Source organism: Myotis myotis, unplaced genomic scaffold (assembly GCF_014108235.1).
Source record: "Myotis myotis isolate mMyoMyo1 unplaced genomic scaffold, mMyoMyo1.p scaffold_m19_p_20, whole genome shotgun sequence".
Taxonomy (NCBI): domain Eukaryota; kingdom Metazoa; phylum Chordata; class Mammalia; order Chiroptera; family Vespertilionidae; genus Myotis; species Myotis myotis.
The window spans coordinates 21,587,324-21,610,549 of NW_023416325.1; the positions used below are offsets into that span (position 1 = coordinate 21,587,324).

Consider the following 23,226-nt stretch of genomic DNA (forward strand, 5'->3'; position numbering starts at 1 on the left):
ACTGACTCCCACATAATACCTTAGGGTGACCCCACGAAGAATGCCCCAAAGCCTGTCTGGCGTGGCTCAGTGGTCGACATAAAACAGTTCTAAGAAAAATAAAACTGAACGGTGTGTGTAACGTGTATCTTTGTGGAGAAAAACGGGAAACAATTTATTGTGTGAAATGCTTACACATGGTGGGGCCTCTCTGGAAGAATAAGTAAACTCTAGCGCCACCTGGCAAGGGGTGGGGTGGGGCGGGAGAACGGGATAGCTGGGGGTCAGGAATGCGAAGCAGATTTCCCTAAATGCCCTTTGGGATCTTCTGAATTTTGAACCACATACACAATCTTATCTATTCCTAGAATGAGTTAATATTTCAGAATAAAACACACCCGTATTGTAAAAATGACACTGCAGACACTAACATGAATCAGCAACACAGGCTGATTCAAATCAGGCCTGGAAAGGATTCCTGGAAAAGAGGGAACTCTCACCCGAGTTTTGGAGAATAGGAGGCCATGGGACGGGCATTCCAGAAGGAGGGGTTGGGCTGGTGATCAGAAATGTATGCTGGGCCCGGCTGGTGTGGTTCTAGTGGTCGAGTGTCAACCCATGAACCAGGTTGTCATGGTTCGACTCCCGGTCAGGGCACCGGGAGTCCCTGTAAGGAAATATCCCTTCCTCCATGTAAGGAAATATCCTTGGAAACATCAGCCCCTGATGGAACGAACCCCACCCAACCCTCCCACCGTTCCCGAGCCAGCCTGGACCATTAGCTCCAGGGGTGGAAAAGGGGGACCCCAAGGACTATTTCAGCAGGGAAAGGGCCCACCAGCCCCCAAACAAGCCTCTCAGTGTTCACATGACGGCAGGATGTCTGCAAGCTCACCAGCTTCTCTAGGTTACACATACCCATGCTCAAGGGGCCCTCAGTATCCATCAGAAGAGAGCTGGCTCACAGCTCTCAACCACTGGGAGAATTTACTGAGGCCCTGGCTGGTGTGCACTGTCCCATGTGCTGAAAGGTCACTTGTTCGATTCCCGGTCAGGGCACAAACCCAGGATTCCAATTCAACCCCTGGTTGGGAGGCAGCTGATCGATGTTACTCTCACATCAATGTTTCTTTCTCCCTCTCCCTTCCTCTCTCTCTCAAATCAATAAAAACATTAAAAAAAAAATAACTATGGCCAATTTATTTTTTTCCACAAAGCTTTGAAACCAGACTTTCTGGGTTCAAATTCTCTCCACTAACCACTTACTGTGTGACCCTAGGCCACTTACTCAACTTCTCTGTGCCTTAGTGTCCTGCTGTAAAGGATGTCAGGGTCACATCTATCTCAGAGGCCATGAGTCTCCACCCTGGCTGTGCATGAGAATCACCTGGGAAGCTTTTAAAAATTCTGATGCCCAGGCTGCATTCCAGGCCAATTAAATCAGAATTTCTAAAGATTAGTCTTGAGCAAAAATATATTTTTTAGAGGTTCCTAGGTGATTTCATGTCTCACCAAGGAAAAGCCTCCTTGCCATAGAGTGTGTGGGTGCTAAATGAGATAATATAGGGAAGTGCTCCCAATGCTACCTGACACAAAGTTAAATGCTTTGGTGGGGGTTGTAGGACCACGTATCTGAGACTGGGAGGTGGCCAGGGAAGGCTTCCTGGAGGAGGGGGTGGCTGAACTGTGAACTGAAGGAGGAACGAGGACAGGATGCATTTCAGCAGGAGCAGCAGCACCTGCTGGAGTCTGAAGCCAGGAGGATGTGGCCCTTTGCAGGAACTGAAAGTCATTCCCTGTGACTGGAGCTGAGGAAGGAAAAAGGGAGAGCTGGGGAGAAGGCATATTGTACTGGGTCCTCTAATGAGGTCAGAGGTCATGGGAAATCACTGGGCTTTATTCTGGCATGAAAGTTTTAAGCAGGGCAATGAGTCACCTAGAGGGGGGCCTTCACTACCACCCCCCCCCACCCCCCACCAAATCAGAAGCAGCAAAGCCTTTTCTTACTTTTTCTTTAAAAATATGTTTTTATTGATTTCGGAGAGGAAGGGAAGTAGAGAGACAGAAACATCGATGATGAAAGAGAATCAATTGTCTGCCTCTTGCACACCCCCTACTGGGAATCGAGCCCACAACCTGGGTATGGGCCCTAATTGGGAATCGAACTGGCGATCTTTTTGTGCACGGGAGGAAGCTCAACAACTAACTTATTTTTTTAAAAAAATATATTTTATTGATTTTTTTACAGAGAGGAAGGGAGAGAGATAGAGAGTTAGAAACATCGATGAGAGAGAAACATCGATCAGCTGCCTCCTGCACATCTCCCACTGGGGATGTGCCCGCAACCCAGGTACATGCCCTTGACCGGAATTGAACCTGGGACCTTTCAGTCCGCAGGCCGACGCTCTATCCACTGAGCCAAACCGGTTTCGGCAACTAACTTATTTTTTAAAAATTTATTTTTATTGATTTCAGAGGAGAAGGGAGAGGGAGAGATAGAAACATCAATGATGAGAATCATTGAATGGGTGCCTCCTGCACGCCCCCTACTGGAGATGGAGCCCATAACCCTGGGCATCTGCCCTGAGAATCGAACCGTGACCTCCTGGCTCCTAGGTCAACATTCAACAACTGAGCCATGCCGGCCGGGCCCAACTAACTTTTTGAGCCATACAGAAGTTGCCATGGGAAGAAGCACCCATCTTCTATTTTCTCAGGCCTGTTTTGACACCCAGACTAGCAGCTAGAGTGGAAAGAAAGGGTGGCGGGCGTTATCAGACCACACTATCAAGGATATTTATAACTCCCTGCAACGTCACACTCTGGGTCAGCGGTTCTCAACCTGTGGGTCGCGACCCCTTTCGCGGTCGAACGACCCTTTCACAGGGGTCGCCTAAGACCATCCTGCATATCAGATATTTACATGACGATTCATAACAGTAGCAACATGACAGTTATGAAGTAGCAACGGAAATAATTTTATGGTTGGGTCACAACATGAGGACCTGTATTTAAAGGGCCAGAAGGTTGAGAACCACTGCTCTGGGTGGCATACCCTGGCAACTCTTGCAGGTCCCATAATCAATATGGAGTCTCCAGGATGCCCCTTTGAGCAGTTATCACGGACCCCCTCTGTCCATCACATTTTTTTCGGTTCTGACACACTGGCTTGTCAGGGGACACTGGTTCTGAACACAGGCCTGATTCCAGGAAACCTACCCTGGGTTCCCCAGAAGAAGGGATGTTAACTTATCTTACCCAGCCGTGATATCTTAGCGCCTGATCAGGAAGTGGTGCAGGGCAGTGGGTGTGAAAAGAAAGGGGCTTTCAGTATGAAATGGTTGCCGTATTCAGCGTCATTCCACAGGTAACTGATTACTGCACTTTACAGTAAAGTGAGAGAGAGAGAGCGAGAGAGCAGTGACTGCCTTAACCAGGCGCTTACACGCAGCATCACTAATAGTGGAAGATACAGTGCGAAGGTCACAAAGCCGCCGCTGTAGTGCTCCTGAATCTAGCTTTGAGGTCTCACTTCCACTTGACAGGAAGTACAGCGGACAGAGGGACATGTTAACGCCACCGGGGACACAATCAGGTGAAGCCAGAATGCGGGACATTCTGCAAGATAACTGCTTTGGGCGCTTCAAACACTCAGTGTCCCTAAGGAAAGAAAGAAGGCAAGGGGCTTGTTTAGATGATAAAACACCAATTTTCGACTGGTGTGCCATGGCACAGGCATGCCTCAAGAATTTTTAAAAATGCAATACCTGACTATATCGTCAGGGGCACTGACCTCTTTTCTCTTAAATCAGGGGTTCTCAATCTGTGGTCGCGACCCCTTTGGGGGTCGAACGACCCTTTCATAAGGGTCGCCTAAGACCATTGGGAAACATATAATTACATAGTTTTTGTGAGTAATCACTATACTTTAGTTATGTTCAATTTGTAACAATGAAAATACATCCTGCATATCAGATATTTACATTACGATTCATAACAGTAGCAACATTACAGTTATGAAGTAGCAACGAAAATAATTTTATGGTTGGGGATCACCACAACATGAGGAACTGTATGAAAGGGTCGTGGCATTAGGAAGGTTGAGAACCACTGCCTTAGATTGTCAAATTTAAAAAATGACTAGCTTATCTGGTGTGAATGAATCAAAAATGATATACCATTTTGGTTGCTGCTAATCCTCGCCGGGGAGGATATTTTTCCCATTGATTTGTAGAGAGAATGGAAGGGAGTGGAAGAGACAGAGAGAAACATGGATGTGAGAGAGACACAGCAATTTGTTGCCTCCCGCAAGCGCCCCAACCCGACCGGGGAATGAGCCTGCAACCAACGTTCGCGCCTCGGAATCGAACCCGAGACCCTTCAGGCTATGGGCCGGCGCTCTAACCACTGAGCAACCCAGCCAGGGCAACCTGGGCTACCTTTTTTTTCTTCTTAGATCGGCAACACTTTTGGATGCGATACCTTCCAAATCTGCGACGCTGTGAACCCTGCTGAAAGGAGTTGCCTACCGACCAGTAGGGATGAGTTTTGGTGTATAGGTGAGACTGCCACCACCCACCGCACACGCCCAGCTGTGAAACGTCTGGGGGGTGTAAAGCCAGGCTCCTGGAGACCACGCCACCCATAGACTAACCAGGAAGACAAGAAAGACACACGGAAACCAGGTAGAACAGCTTTTAAGGCCTGAAACGTGTACTTAAGAAGCAGGAAGCTGACATACTCTCTTTAAAACAGCTCAGATCCAGTCTCCGTAGAGACCGTCAAAAATTGCCAGTGCCGACTATATTTCAAGTCGTCACGGCGGGGTATTGGGAAAAGTTTTCAATTAGCAATAATCGCGCCTCGGATAAACCTCATTGGCTACGATACTGCCACTGCGCAAAGCTGTCGACCATGAGCGCGAGCCACATTCCCCGGCAGATGGGAACCACCTTTCGCTGAGGGTGAGCACCTGCCGGCGAGTTCGTGGGTCTGACCCGGTCCCCTCGGAGCAGTTGCATTTCAGGCCCGTCTGCACGGGAGGCTTCTTGTTGTGGGACCATCTCGCGTAGAACGTCCAGATTTTGGGAATGAGCGTACATTCGCTGGGGATGCTGGGGGATTTTATGCAAATCAGCATAACGTCACAGAGATGACCGTAATGACTTGAATTTGGAGAAAAGGGAGCGGCGGGAAGCCAGCGACAGCGAGGGTGAGCCGAAGAGCAACACGTAGCTGGGGGCGCGGGCGCAGATGCCCGGGGCCGGGGCCAGAGGGAGCATTTCCGGAGCAGCCGCACCTCGGGTGTTGGCGTTGCAAAGACGAAGAGATGCAACGTGGACCAGAGACAGCAGGGCCAGGCCGCTCTTCGCAGGTAGAAACTTTTTAAAGCGACGGCAACTTGCGCACCTATCCTAGCAACTACAGAAAAGATGGTTCTTTTCTTCCAACCGAAAAGCTCAGTCTCCGTAGAGACCGTCAAAAATTGCCAGTGCCGACTATATTTCAAGTCGTCACGGCGGGGTATTGGGAAAAGTTTTCAATTAGCAATAATCGCGCCTCGGATAAACCTCATTGGCTACGATACTGCCACTGCGCAAAGCTGGCGAGCGCCTCCCCTGCTCATCGTCCCCTGTAAGCAAGGCTCCTAATTCAAAAAGGCGAGTTTGAAGCTCATGGAAGAACTTTCCATTATTGTTCGGTTGGAAATTATACCGCCACCTTAGGATCTCTCGAAAACGCATAGGCTGTTTCTGAAGATTCTTCTGCTTTATTTCACTTCACTAGATTTTGGTGGAGAATGAAGCAAAGCATTATGGGAGGGGACATGCTAGTAACCTAATGCAGACGGGGAATTGGGACGGGTGAGAAACGGGCTCAAGGTCGGGGTACTGTTCACTGGATTCCCAATTCACAGTGTAACTGTCCTCTCCAAAATAAAATGTTTTTATTATGGTAAAATATACGTAACAAAAGTTGCCACTTTAACCATTTTTAAGTGTACAGTTCAGTAGCATCACGTACATTTTACATGGCTTGCAACCATCACTGCTGTGCATTTCCAGAACTTTTCCATCGTCCCAAACTGAAACTCTGTACCCATTAAACACCAACTTTCCATGGTTCCTCCCCCCACCCCCGGCAACCTCTATTCTACTTTCTGTCTCGATGAATTTGATTATTCTAAGTACCTCACATTAGCAGAATCATCCAATATTTGACCTTTTGTGTCTGGCTTGTTTCATAATTTTTAAAAATATATATTTTATTGATTTTTTTACAGAGAGGAAGGGAGAGAGATAGAGAGTTAGAAACATCGATGAGAGAGAAACACCAATCAGCTGCCTCCTGCACACCGCCCAGTGGGGCTATGCCTGCAACCAAGGTACATGCCCTTGACCGGAATCGAACCTGGGACCTTTCAGTCCGCAGGCCGACGCTCTATCCACTGAGCCAAACCGGTTACGGCTCATAACGTTTTTAATGTCCATCCATGCTGTAGTATATTTCAGTTTCATTTTATGACTGATACTCTGTTGTATGGAATTTTGTTACCTATTCATTCTACAATGGGCATGCATTGCTTCTATCATTTTTTTTTTTTTTTTTGCTTCTATCTTTTTAAAAATGTAATCCTTTTAAAATATATATTTAGCCGAAACCGGTTTGGCTCAGTGGATAGAGCGTCGGCCTGCGGACTGAAGGGTCCCAGGTTCGATTCCGGTCAAGGGCATGTACCTGGGTTGCGGGCATATCCCCAGTGGGAGATGTGCAGGAGGCAGGTGATCGATGTTTCTCTCTCATCGATGTTTCTAACTCTCTATCTCTCTCCCTTCCTCTCTGTAAAAAATCAATAAAATATATTTTTTAAAAAATAAAATATATATTTAAAGAAATATATTTTAAATATTTTATATATAATATATATATTATATATATATATAATTTTATTTCAGAGAGGAATGGAGAGAGAGATAGAAATATCAATGAGAGAGAATCATTGATTGATCTGCTGCCTTCTGCACGCCCCCTACTGGGGATTAAGTCCGAAATCGGGGCATGTGCTGTTGACTAGAATCAAACCTGGGACCCTTCAGTCTGCAGGCCGATGCTTTATACATTGAGCCAAGCCAGCTAGGGCTGCTTTTACCTTTTTAAAAAATACGTTTTTATTTCAGGGAAGGCGGGGGTGGTAGGTGGGTGGGAAGAGATCAACCAAAGAACTTGTATGCATATATGCACACCCCCTGGACACAGACAGGGTGGTGAAGGCCTGGGGTGGGGGCTAGGGGTGGGCTAGAACCAGTCAATGGGAGGGAAATGGGGGACTTAGGTAATACTTTCAACAATAAAGACTTAAAAAATTTAAAAATTGTTTCTGTTGATTTTAGAGAGAGAGAGGAAGGGAGGGGGAGAGAGAGAGAATGAAAACTTGATATGTAAGAAGTCGACGGGCTGCCTCCCACATGCCCCCCACTGGAGATGGAGCCCACAACCCAGGCATGTGTCCTGACCCGGAATCCCTCCAGAGACCTTTCAGTGCGTGGGAGGACGCTAAACCAACTGAGCGTCTACCTTTTGGCTCTTGTAAATAGCGCTCCGAGGAACACGGGCATAGAGGTGTCAGTGTGAGTCCTTGTATTCAATTTTTGTGTGTATATACCTAGAAGTGGAATTTCTGGATCATGTACTACTTAAATGTTTAACACAAAGGAGTTTTCTGTGGACATCTTAATTTAGAAGAAAGAGGCTGAAAGGAAGAAGCTATTTCCACAGCAATGTTCACAGCTCACGAAGTTTGAAGTGACGCTCACTCATTGCCTGTGTTCCCTCTGCAAGTGGAAAGCTGCTAGAAACTGCTATCTGGATTTGTTTCCTCCCTGAGCTATAGCCTCCAGAATACTTATGGCTTTTGCTACTCGTTAAGATGCAAATAGTAGTCTCTGAGAAAGAAACCTTCTCCTCAACATTTTATTATTAAAAAATTTCAAACACGAAACATTTAAAATGCTGTTCAGTGAATATTCATTCATGTAGTTGGCATCTGGATGCAAAAATGGACATCTTTAAAAGCCTATATGTGCCCTGGCTGGTTTGGCTCAGTGGATAGAGCGTCAGCCTGCAGACTGAAGGGTCCCAGGTTCAGTTCCGATCAAGGGCACATGCCTGGGTTGCGGGCTCAATCCCCAGTGGGGGGCGTGCGAGACGCAGCCAATCAATGATTCTCTCTCATCATTGATGTTTCTATCTCTCTCTCCCTCTCCCTTCCTCTCTAAAATAAATAAAAATGTATTTTTAAAAAAGGCTTGTATGATGCTGATGTATAGTTAATTTTTTTTCACCCAGATATGAATGCCCGGATAAGAAAAACCAGCAGATAAAACAACACTAACAATCTGATTAATTTAGATTAATTTGCTTTGATACAGTCACTGACTTAGTCATTCATTTCTGGTGTGGTGGAGTTGTGAGAAATAAAAGGAGCCCTGGCAGGTGTGGCTCAGTAGGTTGAGCGTTGTCTCCTGCATTGAAAGGTCGCCGATTTGATTCCTGATTGGGGCACATGCCCAGGTTGCGGGTTCATCAGGTGCATGCAGGAGGCAGCTGGTCTGTTTCTCTCTCTCTCTCTCTCTCTGCCCTCCCTTCCTCTCTCTAAAACAAATAATAAAAAATAAAATTAATTAATCTTTAAAAAGAAAGAGAAAAAAAGGACTTAGCCCTTGAGAATGTCGTGATTGGGTGGCTCGTTACATCCTGTCAGTAGCTATCAAGGGAAATTGTGTTTCACCAGCTGTCTTGGATGACTTCATCCGCCACAGATAACTTTCCAGCGCTAGGAGAAAATGGAAAATTCAGTTAACTTCTCTCCAGAACATTAGATTCTTTGGGGTCTGAAAGCACAATAGTTGTATATTCCTATCCAGTCTCCATCAAAAATGCTCATCCCGCTTGGAGAATTGAAAAAGTAACATGGGTTTGAAATATTTCATCATAAAATGTGGCTGGGGTGGGAGGAATGTCACTTTTCGGGCATTTCCATGGTTTTGATCAAACACCCACGTGTGCAGAAAATGTTCTGGATGACAACTGTTTTGACTTGGTAAAAGTTTCCAGTCTGCATTTTGGTCCTTTCTGTCAGCCAGCATTGGCAGGTTAAGGCAGGCACAAAGGCTGTCCATGTCAGGTGGCTCTCCAGCCCAGTGACCTAGCTGAGCAGTTGCCGGACGCACTGCTCCCAAACGACCGCCCTCGTAACTTTTCCAGTATTTACCTCCGCACATTCAGTGAGAGACCAGGAGTCAGACTCCATCTCCCATAGCCTTCCTCGGGGCTTCAGCTTATCTTAAACTGGGGGAAGTGGTTCCACAGGTGGTCTTCAAGGTCCCTGCTAACTGCCCTGAAATTATGTCCTAAAACGCTTATAAATTGATTGCCGTCTTATTTGGTGATGCTATAGAGCAGAGGTTCTCCTGGGCCACACATTTGAAACAACTGGGAAGTTTGAAAGCCGACTTATGCCCCAGGCGTTTCCCCAGACCAATTCAATCAGCCCTGGGAGTGAAAACCAGGCTTTGTGTTGGTTAACTTAATAACACACAAGCTGGAAAATAAAATTGGAGACGCCAAGTGGGTAGACACATGAGTCCCTGTATATTAGAGTTGGCTTTAGTTGTTCATGAATATGTAAAAACATCACATTTTCAGGTACTTGTGAATGTGCTTGACAACCCACAGCAAGGTAGGAACTTGACCCTGTCACAGTGAGTGGAAAGGATCATAAACACTGAGGTTGAGGGTGGTCCAAATCTAGAACTATTATTAAGGTTTCTATCTTAAGGGAGAATCAGCCCTAGCTGGTTTGGTTCACTGGTTAGCAGGGGTGCACAAACTTTTTGACTGGAGGGCCACAATGGGTTCTTAAACTGGACCGGAGGGCCGGAACAAAAGCATGGATGGAGTATTTGTGTGAACTAATATAAATTCAAAGTAAACATCATTACATAAAAGGGTACGGTCTTTTTTTTTTTTAGTTTTATTTATTTCAAAGGGGCCGAATCCGGCCCTCGGGTGGTAGTTTGCCCATGGCTGGGTTAGAGCCTCGGCCCTCAGACTGAAGGATCTCGGGTTCAATTCTGGTGAAGGGCACTTGTTTGCAGGTTCAATCTGGAAGCAACTAATTGATGTGTCTCTCACATCAATATTTCTTTCTCTCTGTCTCTCCCCCTCCCTTCCATTCTCTCTTCATATCAATGGAGCCCTAGCTGGCTTGGCTCAGTGTCAGCCTACAGACTGAAGGGTCCCGGGTTTGATTCCAGTCAAAGGCACATGCTGGGGTTGTGGGCTCAATCCCCAGTGGAGGGCGTGCAGGAGGCAGCCTATTAATGATTCTCCCTCTCCCTTCCTCTCTGAAATCAATAAAAATATATTTCAAAATAAAAAAAATAAAGATCAATGGAAAAAATATCCTTGGGTGAGGATAAACAAAAACAGAGAATGAATTCCTAAGGGCTGTTTGGATGTATGGTTTTGCACTTTATTATTATATTTTTTTGCCACGTGATAGAATGATTTATTAGAACAAATTCCATGACAAATCATATAAAATAACCATTTTCTGAAAGACACCCACAGACCACCTGAGGACAAACCCAGAGGAGCCTCCGCGAAGCCGGACAAATAAGTTACTGACCCCAGGTCGGGGCTGGAGGGGGACACGCGTCTATGAATAAAAAAAGTGTGCGGCGATTCCGTGATTTTGCACTTTAAAGACCTTGGTGTGACGCTGCAAATACTTCTCGGGGAGGACAATGTATGGGATTGCTTAGGTGAGAGCAGCACCTCCACGAGGAAGGTTCAAAACTTCTGACCACGAAGAGCCCCCAGGGGGCGCACCTGGACAACCTGGTTATCTCAACTGTGAAACCCAGAGGATTGTGGGACTTGTAGTGTTTGCGTTATTTAAGCTTCGGAAACTACATTACCCAGAATGCAGATGTGGCCAGGCAGTCCCGCTGTCGGACTTGAAGTGTCCCTTGGGCTGTGAAAGGTAAGTGAGCTCCTTGCGGGCTGCGAGGTTGCTAGAGGTTGCGGGTTTCTTATAAGGGATTACATTCCTCCTCTTTGCGCTTCGGTGGGACCTGGGACAGCGCAGCCGTTCTAATGGGGCGTGTTTGCAGCGGGGCTTCCCGAGCCCCGGGTCTCAGGAATTAGGACCCTGCATTTGTTGAGCTGTTCACACGCTGCTGTGGAGTGTCAAGGAGAAATCGGGGTCCTGAATCCGGATCTGGAAATCCGAATTAAAGGAATGTGTACATACGGGGCGCACGTCAGTAGGGGATGTCTGTCCTCCATCAAACAATGCCAGCGCCTTGTTTTTACAGCTGGAAAGCGGACACGCGGGTATGATGACTGGCCAGGTTTCACGACTCCCTGCTGTATGCAAGTAGCTGTTGGCAACTGAGAGTAAACTAAAATAATATGGGGGAAACGAAACACAAGAGGCGTGCGTGTGCTTAATTATATTAATAAAATAAAAAGTCTGAGCAAACAACTTTATTAACACCTGGCATACTAGAACTCAAATGTGCTTCCTTAGCATATGAAGAAATGAGATAGTTCCGGTTGCAGGTTCAGTTCTCAGTCAGGGCACACACCTCAGTTGCGGGGTTGATCCCCGGTCAGGGCTGAATGGAGGCCGCCAATCATTGTTCTCTCTCACATCGATGTTTCTCTCTCTCCCTCTCTCTTGCTCTAAAAATTGATGGGGAAAAAAACATCCTCAGGTGAGGATTAAAACCTAATAATAATAAAGAAATAAGGTAATTCTAATTTAGAAGATGGGATGTGGGGTTATGGAACACAAAGTTCCCCAAGGGATGGTATTAACTAAAATATAAATATATTCCTCTGCTGGAGACATCTTTAGATGCAGTCATAGATGGAATAACAATGAGGTATTAAGGGATTTAAAGGATATTGAGGTAAGTCATTAACTTCTTGAAGTTTATAAGGAATTCATGTCTGACCAGCTGGTGTTACTGGGAGATTCACAATAGGGCCTTAGATTATATGCTTTCCCAATTTTTACTTTATCCTCCCTCCTTTTTTAAATAGGCTATGTTTTTACAGCCTCCTCTTTAAAAACAACAACAACAACAACAAAAAAAAACGCCAAAATATACAGTTCCCTTAAATACAGAACGCTTTTTTAAGTTAATATTCATCTGATGGCTACAGCAGAGTAGAGCTCTGGTTATAGGTTCTTAAGAGGCCAGGAAGATAAGATCGGCTTGGGCTGTGATGAAATAGTCCAGCGTGGAGACAAGACTTTATTTTGTGGAAGGTATTAGAACTTCTTGACCAAAACAGATGATTAAAAACATAATAAAAAGGTAGGCTTGTTGCTTCGGGTTGGACTTCAGGGGACCCAGGAGGGTGTGCTGGAATCAATTTGCACTTGTGAGGTTCCAGGTGTTAAATATTGAAGAGTTTGCTAGCCAGTAATTAAACCATCGGTAGCATGAAATGGGCCAGGACGGGATTATTGTATCTTTTGTTGAGGGGGAAGGGGGAAAAGCCAGCCCTAGCAGGGTCAGCACAGCCCTAGCAGGGTCAGTTTTCTCTATAAGCCTGGAGCCCCAGTGTTCAATTCCTCCTGAGTCATCAGATCCTGAGCTAGCTCACACGCTCCCAAATTTTACAAATGATTGATTTGGGTTTCAAAGTAAGATTACAAATACACTTTAGGGGTGTGTGGAGGGAAGGGGGCCGTACCTTTCTAGTGAAAAATCTTTCTAGTGAAATATTATTGTTTATTTGGGGCCATCCTTGCAGGTACTGAAGTCATTAATTAGTTCATTATCAATAGGCTGTTCTGATAAGCATGAAATCTGCCACAGAAAATACTATGGTCTGTGAGGACAGCTTTCTTAGACATGTAATAACCTGTGGTCCTCTCCAATACATTGTCCTAATATCTAGATATTATCTTCCAGAAGACAGTATTGTACGCAGTGCCAACACATTCCTATCCTCCAGCCATTTCTCAGTGTCATGCTCTTGGCTCTCATCACCCATCTCTTAAAATATTTGCATGTGCAAAAGTTTGCTGATAATTAAACCTTTTGGGCCCTGGCCGGATAACTCAGTTGCTAGAGCATCATCCTGATACACCAAGGTTGTGGGTTCGATCCCAAGGTTGATGAATACAAGCACCAACCAATGAATGCATAAATAAGTGTAACAACAAATCAATGTTTCTCTCTAAAATCAATTAAAAAAAATTAAAAATCCTTTGGGTTGGCAGTTTCCAGATATAAGTTGGAGAGGTCTTAAAATATCTTCCTTTAAGGTCAAGCATTCCACATTTTAGCTTCTCTTCACACTTCTCCATTCTTTTTTTCTTCGTCTAACTTTTCTGATCATATCTCTTAAGCTTTTAAAATATTCAAAAGATATAATCATTTTCCTTCATCTCACGGCTTTTGGCATTTCTGCACGACCACTGCCCTGAGCATACTAGGACATCTGCAAGCAGACATTCCTCTGAGGAATGACTTTAAAAATGTTTATTGTGGGGATAGAATAATATAATGACCCCCCCATCCATGGGCCCATCACCCAGCTTTAATAATTAACAACTCTTGGTTAATCTTGTTTCATTTCTATACTCCTATCTGCTCCACAACCTTCCCCATATTATTTTGAAGCAAATCCTCCTTGATATATAACTTTATCCAAATATTTCGATATATAACTCAGTAGGATGAGGACTTTTTAAAATACTCTCTGTCATATGTTAAATAATTAATAGTATTTTCTTAATATCAAACATCCAGTTACTGTTTAATTTTCCAGTTATTTTATAAATGTCATGTTTTAAAAGTTTGTTTGGATCAGGACTCAAATAAGGCCCACATACTTTAATCTATATAATCCCCTTCGTATACCTATGTCTATATCTCTGTCTCTTGCAATTTATTTGTTGGGAGAAACTGATTTGTCTATCCTGAAGTTCACAGATACAGAGAACAGATTGGTGGCTGCCAAAGGCTGGGGTGGAGGTGGGAGGAGAAATGGGTAAAGGTGGTCAAAGGTATAAAACTCCAGTTTTGCAATAAATAAGCCATGGGGAAATAATGTACTGCATGGTGACAGTAGTTAACAATATTGTAGTGCATATTTGAAAGTTGCTGAGAGAGTAGATCTTAAAATTCCTCACCACAAGAATAAAATTTTTATACCTCTGTGTGGTGACAGATGTAACTAAACTTCATGTGGTGATCATTTCACAATATATCCAATTACTGAGTAATTGTTGTACACCTGAAGCTAACATGTCATATATATATATATATATATATATATATATATATATATATATATATATATAATCTCAACTATACCTAAACCAATCAATCAGTCAGTTGGTTTTTCACATGAGGTCTCTCTCTCTAGAATGAAGATGAATGTTGGGTTGACTTTGAGGGCAGCGAAAGGCTGCTGGAGACTGAACCTCAGCCAGCAGTGCGCACATGGATCCATTGGACTATTTGTGCCACCGAGTCCTCCTGTGGACCCTGAGAAGGTCAAAGAGCTACAGCGCTTCGTCTCTCTTTCCAAGAGACTCCTAGTGATGACGGGGGCCGGGGTCTCCACTGAGTCAGGGATCCCGGACTACAGGTCTGAAAAGGTGGGACTCTATGCCCGCACCGACCGGAGGCCCATCCAGCATCGGGATTTTGTGCAGAGGGCTCCAGTCCGCCAGCGGTACTGGGCGAGGAACTTTGTGGGCTGGCCTCGGTTCTCCTCTCATCAGCCTAACCCTGCCCACTGGGCTCTGAGCAGCTGGGAGAGACTCGGAAAGCTGTACTGGCTGGTGACCCAGAATGTGGACGCCTTGCACACCAAGGCGGGGAGTCAGCGCCTCACCGAGCTGCACGGATGCATGCACAGGTGCGGAAACGTCGGAAAGGCTTGAATGCAGGAATGTGTAAGGGCAGGGACCTAGGCTGACGTGATCACTGTTGCCTTCGATCGATTTGAGAAAAGGGTTTGGGAGCTAGTGGTTCAGTTTGGAGTTGATCTCGCCAAACTCATTGAGGGAGTGGGGAAGTGAAATGGGGGAGGGAGGAAAGCCAAAAGGGTACGTTAATGAATGGGTTACTGCTCTGGGCTGCTGGGCCCTCTGACTGTCTGGAGAGCATGCTTCAGAGTTCTCACGGGAAGTCAGGGCAGCTGGGGTGTTCAGCCAGCATCTCCCATCCCTCCTTGGTCAAAGGTCACGCTGGGGGGATCCACTCCCTAACACTGACTCTGCTCCTGCAGAGGCGGCTGGCTGGGCCACAGGAAGTCGTGTGCAGTGGCTGTCCTCGGGGCCTATGGGCAGAGCACGACAGCCTGTGCTCCCAACTGCTGTGTCTCTGGTGCCCAGACGCAGAGAACACTACAGCCGGGCGTGTAGTGGTCAGAACCCAGTAGGTGTTGCTGGCATGAATACATGCAGCCCTGGCAGTAGCTAGGAGCTAATAGCTGGTAGCTCATCGGAGACCATTGCCTTATCTTTAGCCCCAGAGATCCTCCTGCCAATCATAAAGTATTTATTGGGTGCCTACAACGTGTGGTGTGTACTGTGTGCTACTTGGTGTGGAGGGATCAAAACCAGCGTATAAAACTGGGTCTACTTCACATGTGAGAACTATGTCGTCGGCTTGGGGGAGACCCAAAAACAACACGCGTAATGACCAACGACTCCACACAGGACTGGTAAATCGTGGCGTCCTCGATAGACAAGCTGTGAGTTCAGAGACACAGGCTTAGTAAAGACGGGAGAACTCGGGGACGCGTTTGTGGGTGGCGGGGCTTGAGGTTGGCTCAGACTCGATTAGGCAAAGGAGGGGAGAGAGCTTTCTAAGTGAAAGGCAGGTGCAGAGCCCAGGAGAGACCAGCCTGGCCTCTGGGGAGACTGGTATGAGATCAGGTGTCTGGGAAGGCTAACCCAGCTCACGGTGCATCGGAAAATCATGCAGGGCCGTTTCGGACTGTTGTGAGACCAAAGGGGCTATTGCTGCTTTCTGAGCAAGAGGCAACATGGTAAAATAACATTTGAGGAAGGCCCGACAGGAACAGAAGAGGCTCAGGGTCAGCCTGAAGGACCCGGACTCAGGTGATGGCAGGGGAATAAGAGAGCTAATGATGAATGGGTCCTGGGGTGTTTAGCCATCATCTCCCATCCCTCACAGGTCAAGATCACTCTTAGTGATCTTTGGGGGATTTTTGTCCCCCCCAAAATGTCAAACATCTACAAAAGTAAAGAGAATAGTATAATGAACTCCCATATACCATTATCCAGATTCAAAGATTTTTATCATGCCTACTTTATCCCTTCTCTCCGTGACTCTTAGAAACATTTTAGAACAAATCCAAGATTTCTTATCGTTGCAGACGGGGTCTTTTAAATAAAAAATCCACAACATAATCCGATGGTTGACTAGATCGAGTAAAAGGAGTAAGTTTTTCCCAGGGTTTCAGCCCAAGTAACTAGAGACATGATGGAGATGGGGAAGTTGGGGGTGGAGGCAGGTGGTTGAAGACAGAGGTGAACGTCTCAGGTCAGCCAAGGACACTTGGAGTTGGACTTCAGTTTGGGGGCGAGAGCAGGAGTGAGTCCTACGCAGAGGAAACCATTGCATAGAGACACTGAGGCAGTGGAAACAGAGTGCCCAAGCTGGGGGACGTAGACAGAAGACAAGCTGGGGGTTGAGGAGCAGAGGAGGACCCAGGTAAACCACCTCTTGTTCCTTCTTTCACCAGCTATTTAGTGGGCACGTTCTAGGCCACTGGTGGTCCGTGAGGTCCGAAAGGTTGGCGACCGCTGGTTGAAAGTGGGCATAGAGCAGCGGTCATGAGCAGCAGTCCTGCCAAAAGGGGCAAGACTCAAAGTTCTAGACCCCACAGAGCTCAGGTTCTGGTGATTAAGAGAGGTGCCAAGAGAACTGGAAGACACCATGGCATCGACATCAAGGGGAGAAAGTGTTTTAAAGAAAGGGTGGTGATGGCCCAGCCAGTGTGGCTCAGTGGTTGAGTGTCAACCCATGAACCAAGAGGTCACAGGATCAATTCCTGGTCAGGGCACATGCCCGGGTTGCAAACTCGATCCTCAGTAGGGGGTGTGCAAGAGGCAGCCGATCGATGCTTCTCTCTCTCTAAACTCAACAAAAACATTAAAAAACAAACAAACACTTTTTTTAAAAAAAATGAAAGGATGGTGATGGATAGCAATAATTACAGTAGATGAGGACAACAGGGAATGGAGGGGAAAACTGGTTTTGGCACTGAGGAGATCATTTATGTGGTAGGGAATTTGCAGTCGTGCTAAGGATAAAATGAGCTGGTGAAGAGTAAGCAGGGAGGGTTTAGTAAGGAAACGGAGGTACATTACTTGTTCTGAAGGTCGACAGCGGAAGGAAGGTGAGAAACGGAGGTAGCTAAGGAGGTCATGAGAAGATATTCCTAAAACTGGGTGATGGGAAAAGAGGGACTGAAGAGTTGGGGCTGCCCCGTCGTTGGCAGCATGTGCCTCCCCAGGACAGACGTTCATCAGCCTCCTCTTGGGTTTCAGGGTCCTGTGCCTGGCCTGTGGAGAGCAGACTCCGCGTGGGGTGCTGCAGGAGCGCTTCGAAGCCCTGAACCCCACCTGGAGGGCTGAGGCCCACGGCCTGGCTCCTGACGGCGATGTCTTTCTCACGGAGGAGCAGGTGCAGAGCTTTCGGGTTCCCTCCTGCGCGCGCTGCGGAGGCCCCCTGAAACCAGATGTCGTTTTCTTCGGGGACACAGTGAGCCCCGACAAGGTCGACTTTGTGCACAGGCGCGTCAAAGAAGCCGACTCTCTCTTGGTGGTGGGATCGTCCTTACAGGTATTTGACTGTCACTGCCCCCTCTGGGAGCCGCTCCGGGACTCCCGACTCGCGATCTCTTCCTGCATCTCTTACCTGTGCCGCCTCCTGCTCCGCCAGGTGTACTCCGGTTACAGGTTTATCCTCACTGCCCGGGAGAAGAAGTTACCAATTGCGATACTGAACATCGGGCCCACGCGGTCGGACCACCTGGCATGCCTGAAGCTGGATTCTCGGTGTGGGGAGCTGCTGCCTTTAATAGACCCACAGTGACCACGGCCTGATGTTCCTGAGCCAGAGCTGGGACTTTTGTGTGTATCCAGCTGCTAAAGGTAAATGCCTTCTCAGTTCCCATTCATCTGAGAGCACTGACAAAATATAGAAGGTTCTAGGCTTTTTTTTTTTTTTTTGTCTTTTAAAAAAAAATATTTTTATTAATTTCAGAGAGTAAGGGAGAGGATAGAGAGTAGAAACATCAATGAGAGAGAGACATCATTGCTGGCTGCCTTCTGCTGGGGATCGAGCCCGCAATCCGGGCGTGTGCCCTTGGCCAGAATCGAACCCAGGACCCTTCAGTCCACAGGCTGATGCTCTACCCACTGGGCCACACCGGTTTGGGCTAAAAAATATATTTTTATTAATTTCAGAGAGTAAGGGAGAGAAAGATAGAAACATCAATGATGAGAGAGAATCATTGATGGGCTGCCTCCTGTACTGGGGATGGAGCCCGCAACCCGGGCGTGTGTCCTTGGCCAGAATCGAACCTGGGACCCTTCAGTCCACAGGCTGATGCTCTACCCACTGAGACAAACTGGTTAGGGCAGTTCTAGGCTTCTTAATGTGTGGCCATTCTGAATTTACTTTTTTTTAAAAAAAAATATATAGTTTATTGGTTTTTCACAAAGAGGAAGGGAGAGGGTTAGAGGGTTAGAAACATCGATGAGAGAGAAACATCCATCAGCTGTCTCCTGCATGCCCCCCACTGGGGATGCTCTTGCAACCCAGGTACATGCCCTTGACCGGAATCGAACCTGGGACCCTTCAGTCCGCAGGCCGACGCTCCATCCACTGAGCCAAACTGGTTTGGCCTGAATTTACTTTTTTTTTTTTTATATTTTATTGAGTTTTTACAGAGAGGAAAGGAGAGAGATAGAGAGTTAGAAACATCGATGAGAGAGAAACATCGACCAGCTGCCTCCTGCACACTCCCCACTGGGGATGTGCCTGCAACCAAGGTACATGCCCCTGACCGGAATCGAACCCGGGACCCTTCAGTCCGCAAGCCGACGCTCTATCCACTGAGCCAAACTGGTCCCGGCTGAATTTACTTTTTTAATGTACATTAAGCTATATTGTTTGAAAGACTATGATTTTCAAACTGTAGGCACATAGCTATTTAAATGTTCCAAAAATCTACCATAACCTTTTCTGTTTTTTAAAAATAACAGCTTTATTGAGATATAATTCACATACCTTTAAAAGTATACAATTAAGTTGTTTTTACTACCTTCATAAAGTTGTACATTAATGACCACTCTCTAATTTAAGAATATTTTCATCATCCCAGGAAGAAATCTTGTACCCATTAGCAGTCATTCCCCATCCTCCAACCCCTTCCCCCCAGTTCCTGGCAACAACGAATCTTTCTGTTTCAGCTTAGTCTAGAGCAGTGGTTCTCAACCTTCCTAATGCCGAGATCCTTTAATACAGTTCCTCATGTTGTGGTGACCCCCAACCATAAAATTATTTTCGTTGCTACTTCATAACTAATTTTGCTACTGTTATGAATCGTCATGTAAGTATCTGCTATGCAGGATGTATTTTCATTGTTACAAATTGAACATAACTAAAGCATAGTGATTAATCACAGAAACAATATGTACTTATATATGTGTTTTCCGATGGTCTTAGGCGACCCCTGTGAAAGGGTCATTCAACCCCAAAGGGGTCGCAACCCACAGGTTGAGAACCGCTGGTCTAGACATTTCATATATATGCAGCCTTTTGTGTCTGACTTTTTCACTTACTGTTTTCAACGTTCATATGGTAACATGTGTGAGTATATCTAAAAACAGACTTTATTTTTTAGAGCAGTTTTAGGTTCACAGGATTGAGCAGAAAGTGAAGAGTTCCCATATACTACTTGGGTCGAATGATAAAAAGTATGTTTCATTCTGTAAGAAACTGCCAAACTGTCTTCCAAGGTGGCTGTACCATTTGCATTGCCACCAGCAATGGTGAGAGTTCCACTTCAACAACCATTTTTTAAAAACTGTTCTAACTGAACTGGACACACGGAGAAGTGCACGTATCCTAAGTCGGCCGCTTGGTGAAGGCCTGCAGCCTCTAGGTCAAGGAACAGAACATCACCAGCACCCATGAAGTCCCCGTGGCACTTCTTTATTTTAAGTTTTTATTGATTTCAGAGAGAGGGAGGGAGGGAGGGAGAGGGAGAGAGGGATAGAAACATCAATGATGAGAGAGAATCACTGATCTGCTGCCTCCTATACGCCCCACCCTGGGGATCAAGCCCGAAAGCCAGGCATGTACCCCAACCAGGAATCAAACCATGACCTCCTGGTTCATAGGTCGACATTCAACCACTGAGCCACACCGGCTGGGCCCTGTGACACATTTTAACTAGTTTCTTATTACTAGAATAACACCTATTGATTGTAGAAGTTTAGATGATGCCGATAAAAAGAATATAATACAAATTACCCATAATCCCACCACGGAGATAACCAAAGTTTAACATTCTGGCATAGCTAAATCTGTTTCTACAAATATTGAATCCTAGTGTTTCATTGCATCCTGTTCTGTAATGGCCATATCTACGTGTCCTACATGCGATAATGTTTTAGTGCTATAATTCTTTGAATGGTAGCTGATGTTCCCCATCATTCCCCCACTCCACTCTTGCCTTATTTTGGCATCAATGTGTTGCATTTCTTTTCAGATCCCTAAGGATTCATCCCTTCTTCTTTTAGTCGAAGCTCCCGAGTGCAGCCTGTAGAGGGCAGCAAACCGGCACCTCTCCGCCAGCCTCTGGAAGTGGGCAGGTCTCCGAGCCAAGGAGTTAAATCTTTAGGTTGATGAGATTCGCCCCTGAAGAAAGACTTTTTCAAAGCAGCAGCTTCTCCTGCTAGGAAAACTGCTTTCAGTCCCTTCTTATCTCATCAGGCAGAAGAAATGGCCCAGGAAATATGTAGGTCAGGACGGTCTCTGGAGGACTAGCGCAGGGCTCACTAATGTGTGTGTGTGTAGAGTAATGGGAGAAGGGAATGACTTAATTTATAATTCTAAATGGTTAAATGTCTTTCACTGAACTATTTTGGAATATTTGGAATAATTTATGCTATGAATTAATTGTTTATTAACCAAGGAATAAAGGAATCATTTTTAAATAGCACACCAGGTATGTGGGCTGTACGTTTCTATTTTTTAATCAGCTAAAAGCAAATGGGACTGGATGACATGGTTCTCTAGGGATTTCTGCTTCATTTCAGCCCGAATGAGACTCCTGCCTTGAACCTGGTCTGTAGGGAGGAAACAGTGAATTCCCAAGTGGGATCTTAAGTTGATTTGTTTCTGCGGGGGAAAGCAGCAAGACTGGTTTGATGACTGCATGAGCCAGAAAGAATCCTTGTACCGGGTTAAGCTTTCTGCACAATCTCATCAAAATGTGAGCGGACGGAAGAATCGCAGCCTATGCTGGGCAGTCCTTTGTCTGCAATTAGGGCGAGCAATGCACGCTCATCCTGCACCTGCCTGGGAAGCAGGTTTCAGCTAACCGGGGTGACCAGGATCCGAAAACAAAGCGTTCTTCTCACCTGCACAACTGTCGGTTTGCCCGTGGCCATCAGTGAACTCTGAAGAGGCGTACGGCTTTGTAAATCCCACTCCAGCTTTTTGCACATGGAGATCCTAAAGTATTTTGAACCAGATTTGCTCAGTTATCCAAAGTCAGTACCAATAATTGTATTCAATCTGGGTCTTTTGAATCTCAAGCCATTGTCACCCACAAATCTCATAATGTTACTGACAGACACTATATTAAGGTGCTGAGGCTACAAAGGTACAACCTCTTGCCCTCAACTGGCTCACAGAGGGTTGCTACCTCCCCCGCCCTTCCTCTACACCTGAAATGATACAGTCATGCGTGGAATGACAGAACGAGGCAATTTAGTCCACCCCTCTATTCCTTTTTGAGGAAATTAAGATCCAGACTTACCTAAGGCCATAGTACGTAGTTTCAGAGCCAGGACTAGGATCCAAGTAGATTTTCCTCAATTCTTTTTTCTTTATTTCTTTTCTGACTTCTAGAGAGAGAGAAGGAGAGGGGGAGAGAGAGAAACATCAATGTGAGAGTGACTGCCTCCTGCACGCCCCCTACTGGGGATCGAGCCCGCAACCCGGGCATGCGCCCTGACCCGGAATCGAATGGGCAGCAACCTTTGGGTGCATGAAGCCCAACCAAGTAAGCCGCACCAGCTGGGGCCCTCCGGGCTCTTTTCCTTTTACACAACAAGACGCATGGGAAGATGATGGTTAGAAAGAAGTCGGCCTGAAGTAGCAGCAGAAGCCAGCAGTGTACCCGGCCAGGGAGGCCAGGAAGGCTTCCATGTGGGGGGTGGAGAGTAGGTGAGGCTGCCAGGGGGAGAAGGCAGGCTCTTTCACCCCCAATGTTGGCAGCTTCACCAAACCAAGCGAGGGCCTTAGGAATGCTCCTTTTGTTCATATTTCCTCCCGAGATGGAATTCTTTCCAAAACCTTTGTCTCAAGAGGAACCTGACATTTCCTGAAGCTGCTGGTTCTCCCGTCTCCTCACTTCCCATCTCTAGCTTCCCACCAGCATGGCGGCTCCTCGTCCACTCTCAGTGCCCTCGGTCGGAATAACAAACACCTTCTAGTGACTCTCCAGCTGGTCACCACCCTGGTTACATGGTTCTAACTGCATAAGCCCAGCTGTGGACAGGACTTTTGGCCAGGCTCTCCCTCAGTTGCTTCCGCGTTTCTGCTCTGCTATCACGGCTTTAGTAAGTAGGAGTCACAAAGGCAAAGAGGAACATAACACTGGAAAGTTCCCACTGTTTTTCTTTTATGCTGTCATAAATTGCACATCCTCTCTCGCCTCTCCCTCAAACAACAGCCTTACTGAGCACACTCCATCCCAAGCCCGTGTGAAGCATTTTACAGGAGCTCAGTAAGCTTTAACTTCACAGGAGATGCTGGGGTGTAAACAAAAGTCAGTCTTCAGTGAACACAGCTTTTCCTGAGACGGTCAAAGGAAAGACTGATAAGAAATTCAAGACCCCGAGGTCAGGTGACCTGCTGTCCCAGACTGCCCCCT

The 23,226-nt window shown here is 46.2% G+C and overlaps 1 protein-coding gene and 2 non-coding genes across 3 annotated transcripts; 1 reads left to right on the plus strand and 2 right to left on the minus strand.

Annotated features, from left to right (window-relative positions):
- Nucleotides 1–4,745: 4,745 nt before the first annotated feature.
- On the minus strand, nucleotides 4,746–4,886 carry LOC118678655. The gene has a single exon (XR_004974952.1). It is a non-coding gene; the product is annotated as a U4 spliceosomal RNA (small nuclear RNA).
- A 556-nt stretch (nucleotides 4,887–5,442) lies between these two features.
- On the minus strand, nucleotides 5,443–5,583 carry LOC118678656. Its single transcript, XR_004974953.1, has one exon. It is a non-coding gene; the product is annotated as a U4 spliceosomal RNA (small nuclear RNA).
- A 5,397-nt stretch (nucleotides 5,584–10,980) lies between these two features.
- Nucleotides 10,981–21,299, plus strand: SIRT4 (sirtuin 4). The gene is made up of 5 exons (XM_036354483.1): nucleotides 10,981–11,026; nucleotides 14,437–14,934; nucleotides 17,600–17,894; nucleotides 17,994–18,205; nucleotides 20,833–21,299. The coding sequence occupies exons 2-4, from the start codon at nucleotides 14,438–14,440 to the stop codon at nucleotides 18,144–18,146; spliced, it is 945 nt and encodes a 314-aa protein (XP_036210376.1). The 5' UTR covers nucleotides 10,981–11,026; nucleotide 14,437; the 3' UTR covers nucleotides 18,147–18,205; nucleotides 20,833–21,299.
- Nucleotides 21,300–23,226: the final 1,927 nt, after the last annotated feature.

Bases quoted from the DNA above. Each gene is read 5' to 3' on its own strand.
- SIRT4 (XM_036354483.1), top strand. From the start codon at position 14,438: ATGAAGATGAATGTTGGGTTGACTTTGAGGGCAGCGAAAGGCTGCTGG. The intron at 14,935-17,599 runs GTGCGGAAACGT...CTTGGGTTTCAG, and splicing joins CTGCACGGATGCATGCACAG to GGTCCTGTGCCTGGCCTGTG. The intron at 17,895-17,993 runs GTATTTGACTGT...CTGCTCCGCCAG, and splicing joins TGGTGGGATCGTCCTTACAG to GTGTACTCCGGTTACAGGTT.